The 18,952-nt window shown below is 37.8% G+C and overlaps 2 protein-coding genes across 4 annotated transcripts; both read left to right on the top strand.

Annotated features, from left to right (window-relative positions):
- The first annotated feature begins 815 nt into the window (after positions 1–815).
- On the top strand, positions 816–12,987 carry LOC105273560 (uncharacterized). Of its 3 annotated transcripts, none has more exons than XM_011316062.1 (7): positions 816–1,092; positions 7,213–8,522; positions 8,863–9,029; positions 9,672–9,698; positions 10,276–10,506; positions 10,705–10,959; positions 11,083–12,987. In XM_011316062.1, the coding sequence occupies exons 1-7, from the start codon at positions 1,008–1,010 to the stop codon at positions 11,270–11,272; spliced, it is 2,265 nt and encodes a 754-aa protein (XP_011314364.1). In that variant the 5' UTR covers positions 816–1,007; the 3' UTR covers positions 11,273–12,987. The 3 variants fall into 3 exon arrangements, with proteins under 3 accessions (XP_011314364.1, XP_011314366.1, XP_011314365.1); XM_011316063.1 differs by lacking the exon at positions 816–1,092 and adding an exon at positions 5,626–6,849; XM_011316064.1 differs by lacking the exon at positions 9,672–9,698.
- Positions 12,988–13,582: 595 nt separating this feature from the next.
- Positions 13,583–18,240, top strand: LOC105273561 (ubiquitin-conjugating enzyme E2 Q2). Its single transcript, XM_011316065.1, has 6 exons — positions 13,583–13,944; positions 14,685–15,032; positions 15,152–15,311; positions 15,393–15,544; positions 15,751–16,048; positions 16,169–18,240. The coding sequence occupies exons 1-6, from the start codon at positions 13,783–13,785 to the stop codon at positions 16,198–16,200; spliced, it is 1,152 nt and encodes a 383-aa protein (XP_011314367.1). The 5' UTR covers positions 13,583–13,782; the 3' UTR covers positions 16,201–18,240.
- The last annotated feature ends 712 nt before the right edge of the window (positions 18,241–18,952 follow it).

The following is an 18,952-nucleotide window of genomic DNA, read 5'->3' on the forward strand; positions in this document are numbered from 1 at the left end:
CCCATCGCCAGTACATAACTCATTTGGAACAGCACCGGAAGTGCGGCAACATCGCACCCCAGTACATAAGGGCCATAAGTCGTGCATTCCCGGGGCTCGGATTGGTCAAGCCAAGGGGGGCGGTAAGTACATGGTAAGCATATGGAAATATGGCAACACTGCCCCCCCATTCAAATACCAAATAGAAATTCTACGTGCAGTTGTCATGCGCCAAAGGATCGTAATCCTTTTTCCAATTGCACAAAATAATTAGTTTATCAGAATAATTGGCGTAATGATTAATTTAACAAACATTAAATTTGTTAATTAATGAATCATCATGAATCAAAACATATGAATCCAATATTCCAAATGCAATGAAAATGTTTTTTTTTTTGTTGAGTATCGATTGATCGAGAATTAAATTAAATTTCCAATTAAATTTCGCATTCGAACAATGCTTATTTACTAGCACTTATTCCCAAGTAAATTCATTATTGACAAGTAATTGAATTTGGGGAAAGTCGAAATCAATCACTTTCACGATTGCCATAGTAAATAGTAAATTCTTCTTCCTGTATAAATTCCTCAACTTCAATAAAATCTCTGTATTCGAAATGTCTCTCTAGATACATATACATGAGTAAATGCGTGCGTTAATTCCAGTAATTTCCGTGCATTACCATGTATTTGGAGAGAGTAATGACTTTTACGAGTGCTATTGCAAAAGATTAAGTTTTTGAGGCGCGCACTCGCGCACAAGCTTCACTTCCCCCACTGCTCCTTATGTACTAGCGCTTATATACTTACGGGTGGACGCATGAAAAACACAAATGTGTCTGTCAGTCAGTGTGTGTTTGCCGGTGTTTGCTGATGTTACACTGGCAGTTGCGTATCGTATTGTTATTATCGCGTAGCGCAATTGTTTCAATTTCGTGAGTTGGTGTACAGAGACTTTTTGGGGGGGGGGGAATAAATGTCGTTGAGGTGCAATTCTGTGCCGGCAAGTGTGTGGTTAGATTTCAATAATGTGTATGGATGTACAATCTAACAACATGGGAGATAGGAGTCTCGACGATGATGTGCAGATTGTCAGGTGTAACGTTGACAAAAGTAAGATGTTATTTTTTTTCTCATCTGCCCTGTATTTTTCTGTCCTTCAATTCACCCTACGAATTTTCCTCGGATTTATTATTGTTTGGCATTCTGAATTGTGAGGTTATGTTAATGCGTCATGTGCGCGCGGTTTATCCTGGCGAGGGGTTTTGTTGTGGGAACGACAACGTGGCTTTCTCATTTAGATTTTACAGTCTCATCACATATTCTTCATTTATTGATATTCGCGTTATGCTGAGTTTCGTCGGATTTTTTCATTGTTTCTCTCCGACCAGGGGTTTTCCTGGTGAAAATTCGTGAATTAGTCGATTCATGTTCACCACTGAGGTTTTTACGTTACGGATAGAAGTGATAGTCCTATTTTTTCTCTCGTTGTTGACAGCTTACAAACTGCATCGACCGTTGTGGATTCCTGTGTGATACTCTCATTGTTTTGGTTTCGAATTTCACAGAAGAAAGCGAGAATCTCGCATTTGAGGGAGGAAAACATTTCCATTGTGAAAGCAATGAAAAGGAGAATAATTAAATTGATGTGGACAGGCTCTAATAATTTCGTAGTGAAGTAGTACCAAGAGATGATTTTACGATTTTATTGCAATTTTTGGTAATTCTGGAATTACCAAAAGATTTTCCCCCAAAAGATTGTTCTCGAATTTTCAAGATAACTTGATACTCGTCAGTTTTATTCCTCATTTAAATTTATAATAATAAGGAGAATTTTTATTCCAGTGGAAACTTCACGTGATCAATAATTCTTTTTATTCACCGATCTTACAAAAAAATAATACAAAAAATGTGACGGGTAGCCAGGAATTTATGGTAAATTTCTATTCAGTCATTTTTTTTTATTCCGTCATTTTCACATCGAATACATTTTATCTAGAAATTGAAATATTACCAGATGTATAAACAATTGTTTTATCGCTTTTTCTTGCTTTGTCAAATGCTATCGCGAAATTTATAATTGTTATTTTTTTTTGTCCAATTTCTCCGAAGTGGTTACCTCATTCTCATTAAACAATTGAGCCATTCTTAATAGTTTAAGAAAACCAGATAAAAATCTCAGCGTCACCCAAAACCCACATTTTTTTGTATTATTCTTTTTTCAACCTACAGTACTTTTCGAATAAAATAAATCCATGCATTTAACAATTTAATTGTTACATCAAAAATTTCGGTTCTAAATTTTGATTCAAGAAATTATTTTCATTATCCAAAACGCTGAATAATTTCCTTCGACGCTCATGAAAAATTTCCCTGTATTGACCACATATTTTCGTTCAATTTTTTTGAAATCGACGATTTGAGTGAAATTTCTATAATTCAAAAATTATTTTTCTGTCCAACCGCTGAACGCCTCGAAAGAAGTGCCGCAGTAACAGCACAGCCTGTGCCCCTGTACATAATGTACCCTTATATACCACATCCCACCGATAAATGATGTAACAATACCTTCCGAATACCACCGACAACCACCGATATCTCCCGAAGTTCCAGTTCCCTCGTTTTTTAACCTTAGGGTACTTGACACGTACTGCGCCGACGCGTCGTTCTCGTGTCACCTGGTCGCACTGAAGGCCGCCATTTGCAATATTACAGAAAACCATTCGAAATGACGAAACCCCCCCTTTTCTCATGCAAAATCCCCAATTTCCGAAAATTCCTCCATCAATCGCACCAATTCAATCCATCAATTTTCCATTACCAATTCAAAAATTCAATCCGCACAAGAATAATTTCCCCTGTATTTCCATCACCGTATACAGTATATAAAATTCCATAAACGGTAAATGTCTAATATAACACCGTCACCTCCCATAAATTCATATGAATTCCTATATTTGCATACATTCATGAAGTACATAAAGTACTTAGTACTTGTGCCATATCTTGAGTGCACATCCGGTCGCCATATTGTTCTTCGGAGCGACTCGCTCCCCCTACATACCCCCCCTTTTTCCGTCCCGTTTTCCCCCCCTTCTACCGCACCCCTTCCCCTCTCTCACCCCCCCGCTTTGCCTGCTAGGAATGGAACTACGCTTCAAACTCGGCATAGCAACAGCAGTAATAGGGATCTCCTATAAATAGATTGTCGGCATTGGCTTGGCAACGTTGCCAAATCCAACACTGGCCCCAGGTGGGGCTTCAAGGACGCCAATGGGCAACGTCGCAACGTAACGGCAACGTTGCAACGCAAGACGCTCACAAATTTCCAGATGATTCTATATTTGCCGTACGACCTCATGCTTTATCTCTCTCACGCACCGGAAGTAATCGATGACTAATGCAGTTAATCATCATTATTAATTACATAGATCCCCCTCTCCCCCGTCGAAGGGGCGCAAAAGAGGGGGTGGGGGTGCGGTTTTTTCTGGTCATCGATTGGAATTTCTACATTTCCTATTGATCAATCGTAAACGCGCACTTTCCATGTCCACAGTTCCGGTATATACTGGTATATAGTGGAGTATATGGGGTATGTATGTGGGGAAATGATTGTGAAGTGCCGAGTGGGCGTGACCAGACGCCAGGTGAAATCCGGCAACGTCGCACGGTAAATCATGATTAAAATAATAAGTTTAGTACATAGGGAGTATATGGGGGAGGGGGGAAAGTACATAGGTAGGAGGGGGGGTAGGTGCGCGAGAGGATTTTTGATGATGGAGGGGGGCAGATCTGCGCAGGTTCTTTACTCCCACCTCGGGTATAGATTACCCCCCCACGTTGGGAGGGGGGGATCCAGTGCGTTCCAGGCATTTACCCCAGGGGGAAGGGGCGGATGGTGGACGAGAGCGCAGGGGGGGAAATACTCACCTGAAACTGCAGGCTATGTACTGGCTATGTACCATGTATCTACCGTACGTTTGCCAATCTTGGCACTTCGCCTCAAAAAGCATATCGACCGTGCGACGTTGTCACGTTAACCGGGGATTCTTGTTCCTGGTCCCTGGGCCACTCTTTGAGCTGCGTGTACTCATTTCAGTCCCTTTTTCATATTCTGCGTTTTATTTTGAGTTATCTATATTTTTTTTAAGATTACCGGATGAGTCATTAAAGATATGTTAGAATTACAGACAGATCTGTTTCAGATTGCATTGATTGGGGAATTCGGAATTCAATGAAAAATTAATATTGTTATTAGCATGGGAGTTGGGATTTTGAAATTCATTGTCTAGCTGCAGGTTATTGTGGAATTTATTATTTTAATTAGGCGGAAAATGGCTGTAAAAATTTTTAGCAGGAATTAGTTGAAAGGAGTTGAAATTCGGTGGAGAATTGGTATTCGTAGATGAGAGATCTGTATTCAGGGTACGGAATATTTTTACAAATCCTCAATTAAATTCTGCCATGATATTTCCAATATATTCCAACTCCCACCATTTTGAAAGTGAGAATAACGGAATAGTGTCCAATTACTGTATTTTTTTTTCTAGTTGACGCAGTTGACATACAAATCTGTCAATTATCCCCTTTTTTAGAGTAGAAAAAATCCAATAATAAATTAATGCAAAATCGCGAAAAGCGAATCAAATGATTTCTAGTGGGAATTTCATGAAATTTTAATTTTCAAAAATTAACATTATTTCCATTATTACTGCTTTGTTTTTCGTCAGCATGAAAAATCTCCAAGGGTAGCCAATAAAATCGGTTATCTTCAATGTTAAAGTGGTAATAAAAATTGTGACGAAATATATTTATAGTCCACAAAAAAATTCAATTTGAATAAATTACAATCCTCGACGTTTCGTCAAAAAAATCAACAAAGCATGATTTTTTTATACTCTTACAAAACGCATGGGATTTCAACAAAAATGATGAAATAGAGTTCCTCAAGGATTCTCCTCTCATTAAAATCTTTAAATTTATCTATTTAGGCGGAAAAACCTTGAGAGAAAACTAAAACGGTACAAAAAATGACGAGGAAGTCACAGAACGTCTCAAAAAAGTAAATATTTACACGAGTTAAAAAAAAAATCCCCAAGGAAGGAAATTCGAATTCGAATTTCCCCTCGAATTTCCTCTGAACGCTCAAAAATTGAAATTACAAAAAAAAAAAAATTAAATTAAGAGCAAAAGCTCTACAGCAGTAGAATGATGAGAAAAATTTTAACTGACATTGACCAAAAAATACAATCACCAGTGGTTTCTGAACTATTTTTGAAATGCCCATGTTTCATTGAATTATTTCCCTGAAAAAAAATTGCCCAAAAAAATACGCAGATCAAAAATCACCTATTACACCTCTTAATAATATTGATATAACATCAAAGTTAAATTTACAATTACTTGAAAAGTGATATTTGTTAAACTTTCACTGTACAATATGCAGATAGAAAATCCACCATTGCACCTACTAGTATCATTGATATACTATTATCATATACTATATATTTTTCAAAATATTTCATGCCCCCTAGGGCACGGTTACATTCGCTTTTTTTTTAAACAATGACAATGTCAAATTTTGAAAAACTCAAGGGCCGAATATAAAAATTATGCGACTACTTGCGCGCCACACGAGGCACTACTGGGCGGTAAACCCTTAGTCGTAATAGAAATACAGAACGAGACAGAAGTACAGGCCCTCCTGAAAGTCCGATTAATGTATCAATAGTACAAGTTAAAATCCACCATCCCAGCACTAAAAAACTCAAAAATTCTCTGACCCCTGAAAAAAAAATAGTCACTCGTTTGGAAATGCCAGTTAAAAAAGCTGCGCCCGTGAAATTCAACCGCCTGAAAGTTTCATTTTCCCAAGACTTGTAAAACTGTTGTACGCGTGGGTACAGTACATGCAAAAAGTTTGTTTATCAAGTGATTCAATGATACAATCCTCCGCAGTATAATGCACATCAGTCTGATTAATTTCAGTATTATTCATCATCATTTTAACCCCTTGAACCTCAACCAATTCTCCTCATAGTGCCTAAAAAAAATTGTGTTGTCAACTACTCGATGTTTAACGCAAAAACAGGAGTAGGTGTAGTTTCCAGAGAATTAGACGCCATCTGTTCCTCGATATATTACCCAGTGACTTTGTCGATAGATTATTGATTACTTTTGGTTATGTTTTATTTCGTTGTTATTAATCAAGCGAAGTGCTTCCGTACTGATCATTTTCAAAAAAATATCATCTCCAAAACTAGAGGTTCAAGTGTCGGATGGGAAGGGAGGAAAAATCGTTAATTTTCTCTAGAGATTTCTCGTTTTTTCGTGTGTGTTTGTTGGGAATTTTGTGATATGCCACAGCGTGGTAGTGAAATTTTTTGGAAAAAAATGTTGGCTGGATTTTTCGAGTCTCGGTCAATTTGTCTGACTTCACGGAATGCGAGATTCAGTTGTCATTGAACTTTGGGAATTCGGCGCGATGACACGGAGCTGTGATTTTCGAGGATTTTGAGTCGGGAGGGTCTTGAATTTTTTTTTTTGGTTTTTTTAGAGGGGGTCTTGGGGCTGGGGTAGTGTTTTTTGGAGTACGAGGTTGATATAACGGTTGGAATTTTGATGTGACCGTTGAAATAGTGTTTGTGGATAGTGTACCGTGTGAAATCTCGATGTTACCACCGTTGTCACAGGGCCCAGATGCCCTGGAATTGGATATTCCTGGTTGACAGATCATCGCCGGTTGTTTTCCCGTTTTTTGGGAATTTTTTTGGCAAATTTAGAGGACCATGGCGTTGTCAGCTAATGATTGTGATTTGGTCCTCGCCAGGTTGACAGCTAGAAATGGTGATACGCCCGGTTATGATACGTGTAGGTGATTTATTCAGGGTTTTCTCTTTTTTGGGGGTAACCAGAGATATCTGAGAAGCTTTGGGAACAATTTTGAAGGGTCCAATCGGCTTTTAAAGCCTCAAAATGTGGGGACAGTAAAGACAAATTATTGGCAATTTTACTCTGTTGTTCTCGAGATATTAAAGGTTGCAGCCGGTGAATGTTTGAGTGAATTTGAATTTTTCTCACTCGATTCCACATTTTCTGAAAAAATTATTCTATTTTTCGGATTAATTAATTAGTTATTTCGTTCATGCAAATTGGAGAACGGTCATATCTTTTTCCTCAACAACTCCTGACCATTCGTTTATAAAAAATTAATGTTGGATTATGTGATTCCAGGGCCACAGGAAAAAGTACCTGTGAAGCAAGAGCGCCCAGATGAAGCGGAAATCCGCGAATTGGCTGCCAAAATGGTGGAAGCAAACAAAGCGAAAATGTTAACTTCGATACCAGGAGTATCCCAAAGACCGACAGGTGGTCAACAGGCTCTTCCTGGTATTCTCGGTTATTTAAACAAAAAGCCAAATGACTCAACAACCCAACAAGCATCAAAATCCCCCTCAGTCGATGGTAAAACACCACTGGACGACGACAGCCAGCGTGGGAGATTCGGTTGGATAACATTTGATAAATGTCACATCCCTTACATATACCGAAGTGGTGAAAAGTACTGTGCTGTTAGGATACTTGAGGCAAAACTACTCAACAAGTACCTGAACTACTTGCACTCGGATATATACAGTTGTACATGTATAAAGAGTTACTTCATCACCGAGGCTGAGAGTAAATTATTTAATGAGATTAACAACAAACACTGTGAGAACCAATTTGGTAAGGAACAATTTACATGCAAAGATCTTGTTGTTAGATTGTCTGATGCCAAAGAATTCTACACATTTCTCGACGTTTGTTATACTAAATTAACGAGTCAAAATGTCAATACTGGACAGAAGGGGGAGAAGTGCGGTTTCATTCGTATTAATAAGGAATCAGTGGTACCGTACACTGTTAAAGACAATTTGAAGTATGTGCCGCTATTTTATTTTGAGGGTGAAACGGACAATCTGAAACTTAAAGCCGAAAAACTCGAGGGATGGGACTTGTCTTATCTTAAATTTTGTTGTAAAGTACAGGGTATACGTAATGAATTATTTGCTAGTGAAACGTGTTCAGTGATAAGTTTGAGTGACATTAAGAGTTATTTTCCACCTGGTACTGGATTTGAGGATTATTGGCCGAGTAAAGTTATGGATTCACAGTTATTTGTTAGTGGTAAGGGTGGAGCTAGTGCTGGTGGGTGGACAAAACAACCACCAGCACCACCAGCTGTTAGTAAACCAGTTGCTGTTGTCAATAATGCTAGTAGCAAGACAGTCATCAATGCTAGGACAATGCAGTCTGTACCAAGGAGTACAACTGTTAATACAACGATACATCATATTAATCAGACTAGGCCTGTTACCACACATCCTGGGCATGGATCACCTAATACCGCTAGAACACCTACCAATGCTCAAATTCTCAATCCTGTTCCTAATGCTGTCAATGGGTGGTCTGGACTCGTTGGGGAACAGCCAACTTTTCAAACTATCGTACCTCAGTCCAATTCCATTATCAGAATGCAGAATCCATCTCTCAATATGCATAGCGTGAGTTATTAATTAATTTATTCTTTTATGAGTGCATTTGGAAGTCGATTAGATTCTCACATTTCAGTTCTTCTAATCTCAATTAATTCCAGAAATTTTCCGCGTTGGATAACACATATTTGGGGGGAAGATTATCAAGTCAAATTTTTTTCATAGATATTTCTTGAAAATGTGAATGAATGTGTGAGAACAAAATAGTTAATCCGGGGTTTTTTTGAAATTCAGATCGATGATTTCGCGTTGCCGGTTAATTTTATTTCTTCTAAGTAGTTCCTTGACTTTGTGAAATCATTCCGGAATTTTTTCGAGGCCCTGAAATAAATAATAATTATTACTGCAGCCAATGGCGACGTCCAAAGGATATTCCCAGCAACCAAGGAGTAGACCAAACAGCAATGCCCAGTCTGGACAGTATCCAGTTTATCCTGTGTCTACGATGCAAAATGTAGCGCAGGCACCTCCGCCCCTTGTTAGGGCGACAGCTCATTCTAATCAACCAAATCTGGGGTAAGCAGTCCTTTATCTTCCCCTTGACAACAGACATTTTCATTATTTGTGTTTGTTTCTTTCATTGCATTTATCAGTTACTTTGCGCTTAAAAAATCACTCCCGAATTAATTATCCGATTGTTTAGTTCTATTGATAACAGAAGTAGGAGGTGTGTATTTGTATTTGAGGATATAGTGAGGCCTGGGTGATCTATTTTTCGAAGCGGAGGTTTATTCAAAACTATTGATTTCACGAGAAAATATGAAAAGGACTTTCTGTTTCCAAATTTATTTAGCTACAAACAAGTGCGTAAAACTTTTACTATTGAATTGATATTTTTCCAGATAAATGGGTATTTCAGTAAAATGTTAATCTCACTTGAAACCTTTGTTACTCAATTCTGCTCCAAAGAATCGATCACCTGATTAATAATCTAGCATGACCCTCACGAGTACAATCGTAGATTTTTGGTTCGATCAAATATTTAATTAGTTGGGTAAGAAATATTCGCATTCCTCTCCCATAACTTGCCATTATCACTCTCTCGATCATTCTTATAAAAAAAAAATTGCAATTCAAGTCTATCCAGACGTAGTTTTATCATCCTTATACATACAATGTCTATTTTCTTTTCTTTTTTTTTTAATTTTGTTTGTGTAGTTATCCAACCTATGGGAAGGATGACTGGTGAGTTCCTGCATACTGTACCTGACTATAGTATTTTATTGATGCATTGAATTGCTAATAAATAGCATGCTCATTACTGACATTGGCAAAAAGGATAATGAAATGATATTGCACCGATTAACTTATTGTCCATTAATTTTTACTCGGTGCTGGATATTTTAGCTAAAACTGTCGAAAAGTGAGATAAATTAAATTTTACAACTCTATATATCGAATGATCTCAGAAGTTAAACTTTTCATTAAATTGTATATTTTTCCTTCAAATGCCACAAGAAATTTTCTCTTGGAAATTTAATCCGCTATGAAAAATTTCCTTGGCATTTTCATCGTGCATCAATAGTTATCGAAATAAACCCATAATGAATGAAAATGTTGAATTATACATATTTCACTTTCGGCGTTGGTGACTGAAATTCTAGAAAAATATCGGTGTTGGCATGCTCGAGATTATATTAACTGGGTTATCGCCTAGTTTAATAAATTATAACATGCATTTTGAATATTTGCTTTTTATTAACTCGAGAGGGAATTGAGGGGGTATCGATTTTTATAAAAATGTCTGACCCAATTTGTTCAGGATGGGAGCAACGTACACGACATCAAGTCTAGTGCAAAATGCTGTAACAGCCAGCACCTATCCCCAGATGCTGAATTTGAGTACTGAGCAGGTGCAGGCACTGCTGCATCCACCAACATCATCGGCTATTATGCCGCATACGCAGCGACATACACCACCGGCGCACAATACCTCGCATCCCAAGTATCCTCCACCATTGATACCAGTCAATGGAAGTTCTAACAGTACGAGGTGAGACAAATTATTCTTCATATTGCTCACATTACTGAGATTACTCAACATTCAAAGCCCTCTGATATCTCCCCCTTAGGTCTACAATTCCCCAGATAAGCCTATAATAAAAGTTAAATTCTGAATTTTATTTTGTAAAACATTGATGAAGTTACAATGACACATAATAATGTTGTGGTGTTAATTATGTGATTGCAGAGATTCTCGAGGGAGGAAGGCCCTAATCCCCATCGCTGAGACGATAGCAAGCTGTCAAGTCCAGCCATATGGAATTCAGAAGGCTCTCGTCGATGAGAAATTGGTGCCGTGTATCAATTTCAAGCCCTACATTTATTCCGAATTGCTTATGACATTGCCGGACTTTGTATTCCAATTTTTTCCCAACGCTGATATGAATAACTGCAGGGAAATTCTCAGTGATGTCTTGGGGGTGGATTTATACCAAGGAAACAGGTGAGAAAATCAATGAAAATAACGAATATAGTAATATACAATATAGTATAAAGTGGTAATTAAGAAATAGTGAATTATTAAAATTCAACGATGATAATAAAATATTTGAATTATCAATCGTAGACTACAAATGAAGAAACTGATGGAGGCTGGCAAGTGTACCTCGATGAACGAGGAATTGCCACTGATTCAAGTACGAAATATAATAAAGTACATGCCGCAGATGAAGTACATGTTCAGGAGTATGGGTATACCAGCAACAGCTCATTCATCCGAGGAACATCCCCCTAAAAAAAGACAGCGTACCAGCTAGGATTGGCTCCAGCCTTACTGGCCCACATACGATTACTATCACTCGGCATTTTAATCAGTGCTGTTTGTCCAAGTGCTGTTGTGGCACGTTTAATTGAGTTTATTCATTTTCATTTTATTTTTCATCCCTTGAAGAATAAACGAAGAGATCATCGTACCCCTAAGGCTACCTCAACGAAAGAGCATTTTCTATTTTTCTTTTCAATTCTGATCAGTACACAGTGGAAATATTACGTGACTCATAATTTTGGCCATAATGAATTGGTTGAAAAATTGACTGAATGGAATTTTCAGTGATTTTTGCGAAGTAAAATCAGAAGAATGAGTTCCTGAAGGCGAATATTAATTCGTGGGAGATAAAATTCAAGTGGAAATGAGAGAAAAATTGAGATGATGATTCAATGAAGGAAGAGGAGTCGAAATGAATAATAAATAAAAATAAATGGACGGAGAACGTGCCACAATGGAGGATGTGTACATAAATTCTGGACATTACGTTTGGAAAGTGAGAGGAGTGGGTTAATTTTATACGAGTGAGTAGAAGAAAAGGCTCTAATTTCAAGTTAATAGTTCGAGAATTAAATGACAGGTCGGGCAGCTCAAACAAATGGTCTTCCGTTGTGAGCTTCATTTCCCGTTTAAGAGATAAATTTTCGACGTTAGGGTTGACCAGAAATATCAGTTCGTTCAAGTAGTGAAGAGGTGAGTTGGAGCACGTCGAGTTTTGCGGAAATATCTCGACATCTGTAGGAGATAGAGAATTTCCCATCAGGATGCCTTTTATAGGGTTGATTGAAAGCTGCAAAAAAGGTATCCACAAAAATTTTGCCATCTACCTCAGATCCAGAGATATTCAGGTTACCCTCCACCTCTTCCCTGTTGAATCGATCCAGCTTGATTTTCCATTAACGATAAACGTGTGACGAACATAACTCAAGACGTTCCTGTGCTCTGACAAGTGTATATAAGAGTTGAATAACTGAAATCAATACACGATGAATTTTCATCGATAAATGCGGGGGAATAAATAAATGGTGTGTGCTGGAAGGGTGATTAAACCCTTTGACTATCCTGTTACAGTGAAAGAATACATACTAAAGTGGTATATTTTATTATTCATATGGATATTGTAGACTTGAAGACGCAGAAATCGAGGAACACAAAACGTTAATAATCGTATTGCCATTGACAAGAGACTACGATGGACTGGCGTCTGAATCCATTCATGTATCATATCTTGAATCTTCATTTTTTACACTCCAAATTAGTACTACGAAATTAATGGGAAAGGGGGCGGGGAAATGACAAATGTATAAAGTTGGTAAGGGGGTTATTCTGGTTTTTCATTATCTGGGGAGTTCTGATAAATTTTTCATTAATTTCAATTTTGTATTCCTGACGATGAAGTGGTTGGTGGATGGGTGGAGAAATTATTCGAGAGAATTTTCGTAAATAATGGGTACGCGAATCTCCGGGGGGAAAAGAAGCTCTGCAAGGCACCAGTCCACGATTTAGAGAAAAAAGTAAATTGTGAAAATGAAGGTGTCAAGCCTTCGGTTCTAAGTATATTTAGATTAGAGCGTCTATTTGTTGATGGAAGGGGAGGGGAAAATAATTGTTATGATAATTACGTGTACTATAATTTATCATACTATCATCTGTATATATAGCCTATGAAAAAGTAATTAGGAATAATAGATATTTCAACAAATAAATTCATGATATGAAGACTTGTTGTTTATTTTTCCCCAGTTCTCAGGAGTTCAGTTTTTATTTTACTTATCGTGAGGGGAGCAATAAAATCGTCATATTTTTTTTTTTGCTTTAAGATATTGAAATTTTCCTTGGAAACAAGATGCAAAGCATTTTATTTGATTCCCTTCTCCAGCAGTAAAATGATGGTGAAATATTTGAAAAGGGCACAGGAAGGGGAGAGGGTACAGATGCAGAATTTTTTCCATTTGAAATTCCACAGGATGTGGCTTCCCCCTTCCACTCGTTCTACACTCGGTTAAATCTCAGTTAAACAAATAAAAAACAAGAAGCATTCATACCACAGAAAATAAAATTCACCCCGTCGACTTAATGGACACCCCAGCATTGCAATAAAAACTTGGTTAATAAAAAAAAAACACCCCAGCATTGCGTCTGGCGCCCTCCCTTTCTTGGGGTGCAGTACTACGATGCCGCTGGGGTCACTCAAACCCCCAGAACTGAACCTCTACTTCAGTCAAATCCTCTTTGGTGTCACCTATGGCAAAAACTTCGGCACCGGCAATAATCGAAAACAGCCGATAGCCCCCGAAGTGTCCCCAGTCGTAGTCGCCATTTTCAGGAAAGTGGAAGGCTAATACCGTGCATGTGTGTCTCTTCGGGTCCCCATTTCCACCAAAAATAGACAAATTTTATTTAGTTTTTTTTTCGTTGTATATTAACAAAACCGACAATATACCAACGACCCCAAAAGAATCGGAAACCCCAAGTTTTAAAAGTCAGTGGTTTAACACCCAAATGGCTTGCTTGAATACACTCAAGCAGGAGATAAAAACTCTTGAGTCTGTCTTCCCAAAGAGCCATGAGAGATTTCAGATAATGTCTGCTAGTGTCGACGAGCTTAGTTGTAGATTCGTCGGTAAAAATGGAAAGAAGTACGAAATACATGCCAATATCACAGTGAGTATACTGGAATAAATTGGTTTTATTGAAATATTTCGTGTAGTTAACGTCAACGCCATTTCCCGTATCAATGTTTCACTTTTATTCTCCTCACGAACCAATCGGACAAAGAAACAATAACAATTCAGGGTTTCGATTTTCAATTTTACTCTGGGGGAACTTGATAATATTTGCCCATGATAGGATCCTCTATTGTTCTTGTTCTCTATGTTGAAATTAGGATCGTTGGTATTTCGAGGTAATTTTTGGCAATAAAATCGATTGGTGAAACTCATTTTGGGGAAACAGTGAAAGGATCGGGGAGGGGGCGGGCAAAAGGGCGGTGGGGTGCGGGCAGGGGTTCACAGCAGGTCAATGCGTACCGTTTTTCGAGGGTAAGGCCCTCTCTTTACATTTACCCTCTAGCTATCTACCAAGGGGTCACCGTTGTCAAGAAAACATGTGGACCTTCCACATACCACTTTTCCAAGAATCCCCCAAATTCTCATCATCTTCCATTTCTTCCTCTGCACTCTCCACTTATTTAATATTTACTAGGTCTTTCTCGTCCTCAATCTCTTTTTTTACTCTCAACTATCTTGAGAGTAAAAATATTCGGTTGGAGAATATTCTAGTCAATTTTAATACCAAGGAACTTCTATAATCCATCGATAAATCCAATGATGCATTATTAATTAGCAACTGGCAAAATTAAAAGTCAGGACGAATCACGAGGTAATCAATGATTTTATTTTCAGGAAACGTATCCATCTACTCCTCCTGTATGGTTCGCGGAATCTGAAGAGACCAGTGTGACAAATGCTGTACAGATACTCAGCAACACAACGGGTCGTGATAACCATGTTATTAATCAAGTAGGGATATTGTTAAAAGAGTTATGTCGGCTGCATGCTCTGCCAGAGCCACCGGACGTTGAGAGACTCAGGACAGCACTGGATCCACTTCGACTTGGAGGGACAAACGATGTTGTTGCACAGGGCATGGAAGCTGAGGACACTGAGGAGATTGAAGAGGACGAGGACAGCGAGTCAGAGGAGGATTTACATTTGGATATGGATGAAGGAGAAGCCAATGCGAAGAGTAAGGTACGTTCACTCAATTTCATTATACTATTGCCACATTAATAAGGAATAGTTTTGGTCGTTTATTCAGTCATGTATTCGGACTTGGGAAGAATTTAATTGAGTTATTGGTGGAATTGCAGGCTGATGACATGGATCTGGAGCACCTAGCAACATTAGAAAGGCTGAGACAAAATCAGAGACAAGATTATTTGAGGGGCTCTGTATCTGGGAGTGTTCAAGCAACCGATAGACTTATGAAGGAACTGCGGGATATTTACAGGAGTGACAGCTTCAAGAAAGGTTAAAAGAATTTTGTAGGAGTCGTGGGACTAGCATCATCTGTTTACACTTTTCATATTTCCATTTTTCATCTATTCGCAGGAATGTACAGCATAGAGCTGGTGAACGAAAGTCTCTACGAGTGGAACATCAGACTCATGTGTGTGGATCCTGACTCTCCCCTGCACAAAGATCTAGTTCTCCTGAAGGAGAAAGAGGGAAAGGACAGTATCCTTCTGAACATGATGTTCAAGGTAGGATTTTCACTAGCCACTTGGAACTTTTTGCGATGAATTTTTTGAGGTCTTCTGATTTTTTTAAATGGAAATTGCTTTTTATGAAAAATGTATACTGTGTTTTTCGGTGAAGAAATTTTTACGATATTATTACGGTTTTTACGATATCACGTGGATTTTTATATCGAGATGCTCATCTTGTAACCCTGGATTAAAAATTGCAGGAAACTTATCCGTTCGAGCCACCATTCGTACGTGTCGTTCATCCTATAATATCTGGTGGCTACGTGCTCGTGGGTGGTGCTATTTGTATGGAATTGCTCACTAAACAGGGATGGAGTTCAGCGTACACTGTTGAAGCTGTTATAATGCAAATTTCGGCGACGTTAGTTAAAGGAAAAGCCCGGATACAGTTCCAGGGTGCAAGTGGAGCTGGCAAAGTGTGTGGTGGACAGGGACAGTACAGTCTGGCACGTGCACAACAATCATTCAAATCTCTAGTTCAAATACACGAAAAAAATGGTGAGTTTATTTTCCAGATTTTTTGTAAAGTTCAATTTGTTCTGAAATTGAGTTCCAAAAAGCAAAAATAATTATAATGAAAATGAAAAAATGAGAAACAAACGATTTTATTAATTTCAGGGTGGTTTACGCCGCCGAAAGAGGACGGCTAATGGTGAGAGAAAAACAAAGACAAAACCCAACCAACAATTGAACGATAAACAAGAGAAAAACAACAGTAACTTGTGAAGATGAATCTGACTATGACGCGTGCTTATTATTGAGACTCGAAGTAACGATTAAACAAAGGAATGGCGTTACGCCGAAACAAATAATTATTACGATAATGATTTGATACACAAACACGAGAAACATTAATTAGGTAAAACTTAAGGATAAACAAGAAATTATTCATAACGCTTAATTCGCCGTTCATTTTGTCATTTTATTTTCTCTTGTGTTTCCATTGTTTTTTTCTTTTTTTTTCCTTTCTTCACCGAAATTTCTGTGCAAAAACTATGTTTGGTATTCTGTGAGCATAGATTTCGATGATTGTATGGACACTGGATCGTTATAAAATTCACTCAGTATTTCTTGTATTTGTTAAGAACGTGTTGAAAGGGCTGGATTGCTCTTCTCGTTTTGTTTGTTATGGAGAATAAAGGAAAATTAACAAAAGTACAACAACGATGAGCGATCTAGTTCAAATGTTAAGGATTTACGTCGAATTCTTTGCCTACGACTTTCATGATTTATGCCCATTCGTTTTCTCGAATAAAACTGGAAGTGAAATTATGAAGGGAGACAAACCCGCCAATTTCTTTTAATAATTACCCATTTATCTCGAAAATTATCGACTTTGGATAAAAATGTTATAGAACATTTTTCGAGTTGATTAGAATCTCTATAAAAAAAGTCTTTTCACATTTTTCCCTGAAGCCGATGATTTTCGAGATAAATCCATGTTTACCGGAAACCCGGAAATTTACACTTGTCTCATTTTATAATTTCACGACCGAAGTTCTCTTTTTTTTTTATCTCGTTTGAGGGCTTTCGATGAATAAACGAGAGAAGATGATGACTGATATAAAATTTTCCCCTCAACTGCGATGTATTTTCTACCCCCTTTTGTTTTCCCAGAGAATTTTGTTAGCGAGGACGAGAATTGAGATAAATTTCATTTTCTCAAATGAATCACGTCAACTCCCCTCAATTAGTTGTTACGAAAAAAAAAGACCATTGCGTTTGGAGGGAAAGGGTTTTAGTGTAATTAAGCGATATTTTTTTACGTCATGTGACGATCGAATATTTTCTGATAAAGCGAAAAATGAAGATGAAAAAAAATATTGTGTTGTGCTGTTTACGAATACTCAGTGCAATTAGTAACAGACAATTGTATTAAGTTCTACTGCGAATTAAAACATGAGGAAATTTTTCCGATTATGGGTTGTGTTTCGTATGAAAAAAAAATGAAGAAATAATAGTAGTTATTATAGTTATAAGCCTTGCCAAAGCTCATCGTTGTTCACATCCTTTGAACTCGAGTTATTTGTAACTTTTTGTGTATCAAGTGCATTCCTTATTGGTTAATTTAATGAGAGGTGTCATAACTGCAGACGAGCGTTATGGATGTACATAAAATACGTAAATGATAGTGTAACTTCACTCATTATATTTTCTTTCATTTTTCCTCCCCTTCATGTTGGAAATTCACTGCAGCTTCTCCTTATTTCACAGTTTCGGGGAGAAGATGTGTAGAATCGGAAAAAAAACGCACGAATTTTCAGTGTAGTTTAGGGAAATGAATGATGGATTTCATTAAACATTTTCATTTTTGCTGAGTGAATTGGTCACCTGAGGGTCAATTTAATTATTCTGTTTTTCGTTGTTTATTGTTGTCAATCAGTTGCAATGGGCGATGGAATTATTGTAAACTGCTTGGGCAATGCTAGTATTCTACGAGCACAAGCCGTGTAAATAGGACGATTCGTGTTATGCAGTTTTTCTTTAATTGGTCAGTGCACTGCGAATGATTGAGACTCGAGGGAATTTAGATTATCGATGCGATGTGTGTGGAAGATATTCCAACGTGTGGGTTGACAACAGAACAATGAAACGAGACGAGAATCCATAAATAGATAACTGTGGTGTGTATTTGTGGTAAAGAATAATTAGAAGTAATGGTAATAATAACTTCCGTTTTTTGTAACATATTTTACTGGTGTTTCATTTTATACCTGATCATGTCGTTTTAATCGCTTTCTTTTTCAAATTGCAGTGAAAATTATTTTTTCTAATACCCATTTAATTGAGAGCAATGTTATCCTGGTTATGACCAGAGGCTGAGCCCCTCCGGTGCAAAGACAAATTTTTCTTAATCTATTTTGATAAAAATTGTGAAAATTCAAAAAATGTCAAAAATTCAAAAATTCCAAAATTCACTAAAATTCGGTAATTATGGCGCAAACTCATGGAGGCTGCAAATTACTGGAGAAATTTCAACTAGGAGCGGGGGGAGCGGATATTCGAATACGAGTATAGCGGATAAGTTGTGTAAAAAATAGCAAAAGCCCTGAATAAAAATGGTTAATCTGGCTGGAGCTGAGATCTGCTATTTCTCTATATTTTCCCTCTCAAATGGCTATTCCAGCTAAAGTGACCCTTGTCCCTTTATATATCGACAGAAAAGGACAAGTTAAGCAGCTTCACCACCAATCAACAGGTGCTGTCAGACGGTAGTTTGGGGTAATCGATATCTATTCTATTTCGAGAGACTTCTGAGCTCCGCCCGAGTCCATTCCCACATCTGCGATGAGTCTATCGTTCCCCAGAGTCCAAAGCTCAACAAATCCCCCCACGATTTAATTCCCCGTCAAATATTAATTCCAATTGATTGCCATCCGGTCCGTTCAGAGGAAATTCCGA

Source organism: Fopius arisanus, unplaced genomic scaffold (assembly GCF_000806365.1).
Source record: "Fopius arisanus strain USDA-PBARC FA_bdor unplaced genomic scaffold, ASM80636v1 scaffold00006, whole genome shotgun sequence".
Taxonomy (NCBI): domain Eukaryota; kingdom Metazoa; phylum Arthropoda; class Insecta; order Hymenoptera; family Braconidae; genus Fopius; species Fopius arisanus.